Raw genomic sequence first — 11,231 nt, forward strand, 5'->3', positions numbered from 1 at the left:
CGTGCATGCTGCGGCCGCTCCATTTGTTGGTTTCTTCCTTGAATGTACTCCGACAGCATCACTATCATTCGATAAAACGAAATCAATAAAAATAAATATCTTGGCGCAGAAATCATTTAGCATTTTATCAAGTAGCAATCTAAAACGAGATGTATAAAAAAATAGACATTGAAACAGTGTATCAAAAAGAATACACAGTCTGCCTGTTTCCTCATTCGACCACAGGGGGGGCGGGCTCTCTCAAGGTGCACACAGACGCTGTCGGTCCCAGTGTTGTGTGAGGGACACGTTGCTCCTGTATTTACTCCACAAGACCACAGCAGGCACGTTATAGTCACACTGTGGGAGAACAAGTATGTTTCCTCGGTGATTCCTTGTTCTCTGTGCTTCAGGAGGAATGCTACAAATATACACAGCAGTAAGTGAGACCAAACCTGCCGAGCTGGCTGGTTTTATACTTGAACAAATACATCTCACACACTAAGGACATGCTCTTCCTTATAACTAACTTCATGTCAAGTTAATCAAAGATTAATTAATATCTTGTTGTGGTAAAATGATGTCCTATGTGTCAAGAAGATGTGACTGAGATAGATAATAGTCTGGGCTTTATAATGATATATGACTTGATATAAAAAGAAGAAAAACTACCACTCTTGCATTGTTTTCAATGCAAGAGCTCATGTTGCCCTATAATAAAGCACATCTACAACTGCATGTTGGCAATGAAAGATCAGGAATCAACCCACGTGGGATGTACGTTGGAAAGGTTTATTCTGAAATGAACAGAGTGACAATAAATAAAACGTTTCAGGGAGGTGGGAGACGTTTGGCGGCCCGTCCACGACCATTCTCCAGCACCTTTGGCATTGCTGGGAATCAGTGATGGCGTGACTGAATGAGGGTGGGGCGGTGGGAAGGGAGGGATCTACCCTCACTTGATGAGCGGTCATCCCTCCTCCCCCGTTCCTCACCCCATGCTGGTGAGTGGAGGCGCGCCCCGGGGAGGCGTAGAGGCCAAGTGATGGTGGTGTACGATGGAGAGGTAATGACCCGAGCGAGGAGGGTTTGAGACGAAATGGAAAGAAAAACAAAAATAAACAACAAGATGGGTTTGCTCCGACATCCCTTGTACATAGTCCTTGTCTTTCCTTGGTTGGTCTTTGATGTAGTGTAGATGTCCTGAACACCGTTGGGCTGTCTGTAGGTGACCTACTGTCGGCCTCTTACACAGACAAGATGTGCTTGACGAAAGCTGGAGAGAGACAAACCCATGTTGACAAATCTTGAGCATCATTTATGAAGTTATTATACAAATAGACAAGGCATGCTGGGAAATCAAAGCTCACCCTCGTAGTGCAGACTGCCGGTCTCGTCCTCCTGGCCCACCATGAGGGAGTCAATCTCGTGTTCGGTCATCTTCTCTCCTGTGGGGGGGGGGGGGGGGGGGCGCATAAAGTATCCATGACATGGGACACGTTCTCCATTTCACCCACATGCGTGCTCCCACACTGTGCTCTCGCTTAAGCACACTCTATTTGCGTGCTTCTATATTTGGCGACCTCGAGAGACTCACCCAGGGTGGCCAGCACGATGCGCAGCTCGGCGCCCATGATTGTGCCGTTGCCCTCCTTGTCGAAGACGCGCAGGCCCTCGATGTAGTCCTCCATCGCGCCCTTTGGCTGGGCGTCGACCTCCTTCAGCATGGGGAGGAAGGTCTCGAAGTTGACCCTCTTGTTGGCCAAGTCTGTTGAAACAAGGGGGACACCATAAACCACCACGGACCAATCGTCTGGCCCAGTTTGAGCGTGTTCACGAGCTCGTGGCTCTCTTCTCGGCCTGCTATCGTGCTCTGTTTCAGCATTTACCTCCATCTCATCTGTCGTATCGTTAAGCTTTGCCTGCGATTGCCTACATTCGGCAGGTATTGTCACATGGGGTCTCACCGTCAGCGCTTGGGTTGCCCAGGATCGTGTTGACGGCCTTGTTGGTGGGGTTCTGGCCCAGAGCGCGCATGATGTCGGCCACCTGGCTGAAAGCTACCTGGCTGTCACCGACCCTGTCGAAGAGGCCGAAGGATTCCTTGAAATCTGTCCGGGAGAGCGAGGAGAGAACTTTTGAGTTACCAAAGCACGGACACAAGTCTCACATGTCTCTGAGCTCCTAGCGTGGTTAAAAAAACACTTTCAAGGCTGTTTGGACATTGATAAAGAATAATAATCAAACATTATATCTGATCCATCACTGGATCATCTTTTCTTAATTTGAAAGGGTTTAGTCAGTTATGACAGCCGTGTTGGAGGATCAAGGGCTCTAGAAGCCACATACTGCCGTCATTGTTCCCAGATAACTGTGGCGACAGCTGTGACCAAGGAAGCTTGGCTATCTGTATGAATCCTACCAGGAAGCCACAGTCAAAGTGACCTTTTTGACAGACGAATGCTCTGAACAGCAGCGGGAGGAACAGCTGTACCTTGGCACTCTTCTGACCCCTCTCCATTCCTGCCTCCGCTTGCCATTTGGGAGGCATTCAGGGAGCAAACTGATACACCCAGCCAGAGTAACCCGGGCCTTATAGAGGCACGGCGAGTTAAACGTGAGAATGCTGACTGTGTTGTAACCAACACCTGGTCTCGCGTGTATGCCACTGTAGTATAAATGTACCAGAATGTGCAGAGGCAGCACTTTCATCCTTTTTTTTTTTGGGTGCAAATTGCCTAGTTTTTTTTTACTTTATCACTTCTATGTAATAAAATATAAGCTGTTCCCCCGACCACCAAACACAGAGTAATGTCTGTAGACACGTCTTTCTGGGGATCACAGTTTGGATTCATTTTGTAACGGGACACCGCCGGGCCGGCACCTTAAACCTTGACTCGGGAATTAACGCCTCTGCTGTGTAAAGGCCACAAGACAAGGCCAGGGCGGCTCAGAATAGACGCATCTCAAATGCTCCTCGACAACTGGACATGTCCGACGCAGACAGTGTCCTACTGGAAGACAATTTGGGGGGGGGGGGGGGACATAATCCGCAGAGAGTGGAATCCTCACGACCCCTTTCCAGCATGCCAAGTTATTTGTAAGGGAGTGAGATGGATCTCCCCGTTTCTTCACTTACCCTCGATCTGTTCCGGTGAGAACTCTGCTGCCTGTTACGTGGAAATACACAAAAAGGTACATTTACGAATACATACATACACACACACACACACACACACACACACGCACACAAACACACAGAGAAATGAATAAATACACAGTGATTTATGAGTTGCACAGACAAAATCCAGTTCATGTAAGGTTTCCTAACAACGCTAAATGTCCGAATTTATTGCTGTAAACGCTCCAAAATGGCACGAAATACATTTGATGGATGCTTCCTTGCATTTAGGTATAAGCGTGATAGAAATGTGGATGTCGTGGGCCAAGAGGAACAAATCTTGAACTTGTATCATAATCTATATTTCACAGCGGTCTCTGATTTCTCCTCCCTGTCACGATTTCAGTGATAATCAAGTCAAATCCCAATTTTTTTGATCAGATTTTTGGAGAGTCGGTATCCAAAGAGTTGTTCCTAGCACAGACAAAGAAAAAAAAGTAACTCCATCGCCATCCCCACCCACAAGGTCCGAAACACAATCATGTACACACCATTTTGGAGAGAAGGAGCTGGAGGAGCGGAAAAGAAAGAAGAAGCGAAGCCGAAGTCCCAAGACAGAGTGGTCCCGAGCCATTGTCAAAGCCCCCTCTTATTTATCCCGGGCCCGTGACGTCACATGTGCCAATAGGGCGGATCGGATGACACGCTGGAACATCTTTAACTTTCTTAGGGCAAACGGAAAGGAGAGCTGCGGCCCCGTGCAGTGGGAGCAGGCCTCTAGAAGGGGACAGGGGTATTTTTAGAAGGCCAAATAACCGCGTCAAGACTCCGTGTCTCGTGTCTCAGGATGTTCTTTTCTACGTGTTCAATTCTTTCAAATAAAGCTTTTATTTCGTTAAAATGTCAATTTTCGTCTTTTTTTTGGGGGGGAGGGAGACGCAAAGTCGGACCGTGCCCGTGAAAAAGCAGTGAAGTCAGAAACCCGGCGGCCCACCTCGGAGGGGCTCCTCGCCCCGGAGAGCTCCCTTACAAGGTGGTATTTTTCACCGGCGAGCGTGCTCCTCCTCCTCTTATGGGTAAATAACAGCGGGGCGGAAAAAAACGATTGAAAAGCTGATTCCATCCAGGCAACCTCGAGCGCCCCGTTAACTTCAGAACTGAACTTTGTGTACTTTCAGAATTCTACTGCACGAGCTTTATGGACATTACGCTTCCTTAGAAACTCCACAGCTCCAACACTGTGTGTAATTAATAGAGACATCCCAAAGGTAATGCATTTTGCCGTTAAATTGAGCACTATGATGCATTGGAGGGAAATTGAGGCGGTAAAAAAATGATAATAGGTGAAGTTACCCTGAAGTAAAGACTTGATTGCACTATCGATGGAGGTTAAAAGTCTCAACCAGAGCTCTCCATGGTGCTGAGGGCAACATTAAAAAGGAATGCATTATTAATGCGGACGATGCATAAAACACAAGTTTAGTAAATGCCATTAAACACAAATCATAGGGGGAAAGTTCTGATGCATCGTTGTCATACTTACTCTGATGGGACCAAATAAAAGGTTCCGGCCAGATAGTTGTTGAAAGTGAAGAACTTTCTTTCTTAATTCACTTCACAGCGTTTGGACTTAATCTTAAATCAAGCTCCATCTTTCCTTCTGTTACAAAACCCTAGTTTCTTCCCAAATGTTTGCTCATGAATGGAAGTACAGTGTGTTTGAAACGGACACGTACGCTCAGCTTTGTTGTCATAAATGTGGGGCTTCTTCTTGATGTTCTCAGAATATTTGATGAAACTGCAAATACATTTGTTTTTTAGCACAAAAACGGGGCACTTTTTAATCTGTGCACAGATTCATACGCTGACCCATTCAAAGTTAGACTACACCGAGACGCAGCGCATCCCACCCACACAGACCTCTGATGAACACTGTACATTCAGTAGGTTTCTTTTCTTTATTAATAAGCTCATTTAAAACCCGTAAAAATACTAGTTCTAATATTAATAGACAGCACAGTAATGAATGGAGGACTGTGTTTGATTTCCAGCAGCTTCTTTTGTTTGTTCAAAAGACACAAAGAGGATTTGGGTGATCCACTAACTGCATTAAGTACTGCAGCTGAAGAGCAGCAGGAACCCATCCAGGCCCCCACGCCCCCTTCGGACAGATGAACTCTATTTTTACTCCCAGTTCCTGCCGGAGGTGCTCGGTTTCTGAAAATGAATGCATCTTGAGGCTCCCTGGTACTCCCCCTCCCTCCCTCCCTCCCCGGTGAGACCCCTGCTGGTGTACAGAAGCTCGGACATGGGTTGGGGGGGAGGGGGGCTTAAAAAGAAAGAGCGGTGGCATTGTGTCGTGGCTTGGGTTTCGTGAGCCTTATTTGGAAGAGAGACCAGACCGGCTGAGCCAAGTAGCACACAAAGGGAGGGACACCGTGATATGTGGCTTCTTCTGCAAGCCGCATGCCTTAAAGCTGCTGACGGTGAGAGAGAAGTTTGTCTCCTTCACCTCTGTGTTATCTCGGGGGGGGTTTAATTCTTTACTTATTGAGTCGGAGCAGATTCAGAGGCGAGTGTGGTTCATTCGCCAGGCGGAGGAGATCAAAACATTAATAATTCACAAGTCGCGGACTCGCCGCTGCCCCCCTGTGGCGCTTCCCTGCTGCTGCACGATCGCATCAAAACAAGAGCAAGAAGTAGTGAAATGCACGAGAGGACGACAGCTGTAAAAAGACACATGGTTTATTGCTCAGACAGTGCAAAGGACAGGCAACAGTTTACACTCTGGGGTTTAATCCCTTAACACATGGCACAGCTTGGACTGCATTATATTTAGTGCGTTGTTACTAGCTTTGCTGTTGACTCTGAAAAAGAAAACCAAAAACAAACTAAAGCAATCCATTTCCTTCAACATATCAAGCTCACAGGTTAGCAAATATACAGTTGCTGAATGTTAGCTAAACACCATATTTTGGGATGTTTTGTTGTTTTATTTATTTTTTTAATTTTTATTTTTTTGTTTTTAGACAGCCAGAAAACTAGTTTCCTTCCTTTTTGCTGAAACCTTCAAAAGAAATCACAATCTGAGCAACAGCCACAGAATTTAATTATTTTATACACAAAAGAGGAACGAAAAACCGAGGCAAGCTCTCACCTTTGACATTTATTTTTTTTTGAGACAATTATGTAGTTGAGATGCGAGTATAGGATAAATCCCGTTCATAACATGTAAAGTTCCCGGTAGAGTAGAGCAGGAAAAAACATGGCACAATGTCGATTGTTGTGAATGTGGTGCTTTCATGCATGAGTGTGACAGAGAGCAAAAGTGTGGGTCTTCTCCTTGTTATATTTTCCCACAGTGTGGAGTAGGGGGCGGGGCGGGAGGGGGGGGGGGAGGGGGCGACTACCTGTGGAGGAAACCTTTACACCTCAAAGGCCGGGAACCTGGCTTTCATTGGCTGCAGGATGTCAGCCAAGAAGTAGATGGTGCCCGCCATGCCTGCAAACAGGAAGTGACACGGTGAGTTCACAGCTTCAGTAACAGAGACGCAACACGACGCTATAGCCATCAAAACACAACATTTATACCGGTTTAGCTTCCTTTTTGATGCAAACGGTCAATAATGCAGGGAAGTTGTTTTATCCGTTTTCCTACTACATATACATTAATTTGGTGTCGATTTGACCGGTTAAACGTTCCTCGCACAAACTTAAGTTTTACCTTCAAAAAGTGAGAAGGGAGTGTCTGGTGTTCGGCATCCATGTTTGCCGTAGTTCATGCACCAGTCTGCAAACTGGAGAGAGAAAGAGAGAGGCGGTGTCACCATAACATTCCCATTCTACCACAATAGTGAACTGCAGCTGAACAGTCAACGGCTAAAAGCGGTGAAATCCCAGCGTCTGAGCTCGAGGTATCGGGTTGCGACCACAATGTCAGTCGGATGCACGGGGGCGGAGCCTCGGCAAGACCTCCGAAGAGCCTCACTTCCATCCTCTGTGAACAGATTCATGCTAATAGTGGCGCACAAACACGTGGGGACTCGTGCCACCTGGAGCGCATCCAAAGAGGGCTCACTGGCAGACCCCCCCCCCCCCCCCCCCGCTTTGATGCCGACTCGCACAGACAGCTACCAACCTATTGTCAATAAACATAAAAGGGCCTGCCTCTCATATAACCCCACCCCCTTTCTGGAATCATCAATCAACTGCGCTGCGATTGGTTGTCCTTTGAGCGAAGTTTACTTTCACATCCAGCATCTTTTAAACCACGAGACCAGGATATTGTTGTTGTTTGATCACTCAAAAGGCTGCTGCCTGTGTGTGAACGATGTATACTGATCCCATGATGACGTGTGTCCCCCCCCCGTGCTCTCACCATGCAGGCTCTGTAAAGGTGCTTGGGGTCCTGCGTTAGCCGGTAGAGGGCCAGGAAGGTATAGGCGTTGCCCGCCGCACCGTGACACAGGCCGTATCCCTTCTTCAGCAGGCCGCAGTGCCACACCACCTCTCCACACTGCAGGGCGTCCTCCAGGTACTGGGGCACTCCGAAGGCCTGCGACGAGGGAGAGAGGCAGGAAAGGGAAATTGAAACCAGAGCTTTTTTTGATGGCCCAATGGCTCTCTTCTTATTCTCCAAATGGCGTACAAATGGAAACATTATTCATGGTGTTTACCCTGTATGCCTGCAGGAGCATGTACACCACCCCTGGGGATCCGTGGCACCAGTGAACCAGCAGGTCCCGGTCGTCCCCTATACAGGGAGGGTAGTTTCCTGTGGGGAACTTGAGGCGGCAGACGTGGTCGACGCTGGGCTTCACCAGCCTGTGAACGTACTCCTCCACGCAGACGAAGCCCGGCTGTGAGGGGGGGGAGAGACCAGACCGCGTTTACACAGGATGGAGAAGTAACAGGTAGATCAAATTACTTTGTGTGTAAAATTGCTCCACAAACTGGACACAGGAGGCCTGTCGTACCTGCATGAGGTAGTAGTAGATGCCGGCCAGGCCGTGGGCAGCGCCGACGTACTGCTCCTGGTACCACTCGTACATCAGGGGGCTGTGGTTCTGGACCCTGAACTTCCTGCTGAGGTGCTCGCCTGACACCAGCACGGACTCGCTGATCTGAGGAGGGAAGCAGCTTTATTTTAGTTTGTTCCATATTCAATTTTTCCCTCTTTGTCTTTCGTTGTTTCTAACCATTTGTCCAATTAGGGGTCAATTTCCTCTTACTGTATCGTTACTGCATAAGATCTTTGCATGTAGGCGCTGAGTCAGCCTGTCCTGGATGTAAAAAGTCCCTCCAACGCGGAGCATGGAAGTGTGATTTCTCCTTCCTTCCTACCTGCTGGATGTACTGCAGTGGGATCCTGTCCTGCCCTAGCTGCTGGTTGACGAAGACGAGGGAGTAGAGGAAACCCATCCGCCCGTAAAGCAGCTCATCGGGCAGCCCGCCGGCACCTTTCACCACGTTTTGGTGAAACTGCAGCAGTCTGGGGGAGTAGCAGAGGACACAGAGCTCGTGAATCTGGCCGGCCGCCTGTCACGACCCACTATTCTAACCGTACAATGAACTATCCACGATGACCTCTAACTGTGTGCGATTGATAATAAAACCATCCTACCTTTAGGCAGTTAATTTAACAGGATCGGGAGCGATAGTCACCCATTGTGATTGGAGTAATGCTCCGGTTCGTCCAATCAAAGTGGTCACAGATAAACAGTCTGGCCAATCACAAGCATTTAGTTTCAGCAGCATGTTCCCAAACACATTTGCAGCGACACGCGAGCGCATTTCTCTAGACTGCTAAACACTGGTGCAACAAACGTTATGTTGCGTTAAATATTTGATCGGTAAACCTTATTTCATATATGTTCATATTTAGCAGAGGCAACTGCTTGAAATCGTTCTTGAACGTCACACACAGTTTTGACCTGGATCACTTAACCATCAGCCTGTAATACGGAACATAAACAGCGAGAATTAACAAAGTATGAAATGATATATGTGACAATCTAGACCAGGCTGATAAACGCATTCTAGACTGACCTGTTGATGCACTCGTCGGTCTCTTGCACCCTCTGCAGGCGATGGTAGACCACAGCGGCTACGGCCAGGGGCCCCGCGTCCCCGCACAGGAAGGTGACGTCGTGGCGCCGGGTCAAACACTTCAGGCTGCGGTTGACGTACTCCAGAGCTCTCTGGAGCAAGGAGTCGTCCCTGAACACGTTGTGGAGGTGCAGGTAGAGCAGAGCAATGCCTGTGGACAGACACACACACCGCACATGTTGTTGCTGTCGACTTTGAACGCAAACCAGAACTGTTTCCTGTTTTAAACTGGAGCTAATACTGTGAATTTATGAAATCTAATAGAGCTGAAACAATGAGTAGATTAACCAGAAATTTAAGTATTTTGACTGTGGATTCATTTCTTTTAAAACATCTCTGGTCGCTCTGTAAATATGAATATTTTCTGGATTTATTGGTCGTCTATTATCATAAACTAAATGTTGAAATCATACACAAAATGAGTATGAACACTGTTGAAGCAGTACACTTTAAACCAGATGGGATATGTTTCAGATGCCTCATTAAATCCTTGTTTTATAATGTTGAGTACGCCCCTTAATTTGTAAAAATAATCATAATTTGTTAAGGAAAATGTAAGCATCAAAACAATTTTTTTAAAGCACAGAACAAACATAAAAAAGGCATAAAAAAATAAAAAGTGTGCAGTATTGAGCATCCCCAACCACGCGTGACCTCTGGGTCAGTCACGTGATCACAGAGCGCGGGGCCCCTATGACGTCACTCGAGTGTGCTCTTGTGTGTGTAACGGTGTCATCATCATCACCTGCCCAGCCGGTGTAAGTGGTGCAATCTCTCGCGTCGGCGGACTTGAGGCCGTTCTCCATGACAGCTAGAAGCTCGCTGATCTTGCTGCTCAGTCGTTGGGCGAACTCTGCTGTGAGCTGGAGGAACAGAGACAATAAAAAACGTTAAATTGCGAGGGTCACCGTTATACGAATCACGTGCAAGATACATTATATGTATATAAATATATACATGTGTGTATTACCTTTCCCTGGCAGTCAAACAGCGCCTGTGTGGACGCAGGGTTGCCATCGTAGTCATGATACGGATTCCTCCACGCTCTTGTGTCCATTTTCAAAAGCTTTGTCACTGGCTGCTAAATATCTGGGCCAGAAAAAACTAAATCTGCCAAGAGATGAGGCAACGTGAGGCGCAGCGGACACGAAGACGCGAGCGTAATGCAAAAGGCTAAAAATAGTGCGCTATTGCTTCTTTATAACGGATTATGAAGCCACAAAACGCGCTAAGCCTCTCATTCAGCGTACATACACCCACAAACGCATAAATAATGACAGCTTAGCTCGCTGCAGCTGCTTGCTCGCCTAGCTAAAACCGCTAATGCTAACGGCTAGCTAGCATTTACCTGAGCAGCTCGTGTCGCAACAGCGCCATACAAAACAGTACACATTTGGAAATAATTAAATGCTATTCAAAGTCAAGAATTACGTTACGGAACCGTACAGGTCAAATAATGATGGGGAAACGTTACCTCTGCTTGTCTCGCACTGTTGATGCTAAATCTTCCTCGTCGTTATATTTTCCTCAGGGCGGTAGTGGCGCTAGCCTGCTCGCTACTGCCACCTGCTGCTGCGGCGGTATTACTACAGCCTATCTCTGGAAATATAGAAAGGAGCCCAATATTCCCTATCGCGAATATTGGGCTATAGCGAGGGAATATGTGTAATAAAAAATGTAATAAAATATTCTAAAAGCTAGTCAGACCATAACACTCTGCTCACATGGTCTGACTGCTGCATAACATGTTAGTTTATTTATATATTTTGAATGTAAAACCATATTTTGCAGAGTGTCAGAGATTATACACAAAGCCAGTGTAATTCTTTGGAGGATAAGCATGAAGGAAAAGCACAAAGGCCTTCTCGTAGACCTGTCATACCATTTTTCAAAGTGCTGTTAAGTTGTGTTGCGGTCATGTAAATGAATAGAATAACAACGGAGTCAGAGACGGATATGAAGAGGAGTACTCTGATCAAAGGTTGAGCTGGAGAGACCCCTTCTACCGAATCCTCGACAAAAT

The 11,231-nt window shown here is 47.0% G+C and overlaps 2 protein-coding genes across 3 annotated transcripts; both read right to left on the reverse strand.

Annotated features, from left to right (window-relative positions):
- Window positions 1-757: 757 nt before the first annotated feature.
- Window positions 758-3,780, reverse strand: mylz3 (myosin, light polypeptide 3, skeletal muscle). Its single transcript, XM_079296556.1, has 6 exons — window positions 3,652-3,780; window positions 3,119-3,149; window positions 1,947-2,090; window positions 1,577-1,747; window positions 1,350-1,427; window positions 758-1,255 (listed from the first exon to the last, which is right to left on the reverse strand). The coding sequence occupies exons 1-6, from the start codon at window positions 3,652-3,654 to the stop codon at window positions 1,227-1,229; spliced, it is 456 nt and encodes a 151-aa protein (XP_079152682.1). The 5' UTR covers window positions 3,655-3,780; the 3' UTR covers window positions 758-1,226.
- A 2,049-nt stretch (window positions 3,781-5,829) lies between these two features.
- On the reverse strand, window positions 5,830-10,741 carry lancl1 (LanC antibiotic synthetase component C-like 1 (bacterial)). Of its 2 annotated transcripts, none has more exons than XM_079296302.1 (10): window positions 10,683-10,741; window positions 10,179-10,318; window positions 9,954-10,071; window positions 9,149-9,359; window positions 8,444-8,591; window positions 8,077-8,223; window positions 7,777-7,959; window positions 7,479-7,655; window positions 6,825-6,897; window positions 5,830-6,602 (listed from the first exon to the last, which is right to left on the reverse strand). In XM_079296302.1, exons 2-10 carry the CDS (start codon window positions 10,263-10,265, stop codon window positions 6,526-6,528), a joined length of 1,221 nt encoding a protein of 406 aa, XP_079152428.1. In that variant the 5' UTR covers window positions 10,266-10,318; window positions 10,683-10,741; the 3' UTR covers window positions 5,830-6,525. The 2 variants fall into 2 exon arrangements, with proteins under 2 accessions (XP_079152428.1, XP_079152429.1); XM_079296303.1 differs by having other exon boundaries at window positions 10,179-10,312; window positions 10,683-10,735.
- Between the last annotated feature and the right edge of the window lie 490 nt (window positions 10,742-11,231).

The sequence above is a fragment of the Melanostigma gelatinosum genome (assembly GCF_949748355.1).
Source record: "Melanostigma gelatinosum genome assembly, chromosome: 24".
Classification (NCBI taxonomy): Eukaryota; Metazoa; Chordata; class Actinopteri; order Perciformes; family Zoarcidae; genus Melanostigma; species Melanostigma gelatinosum.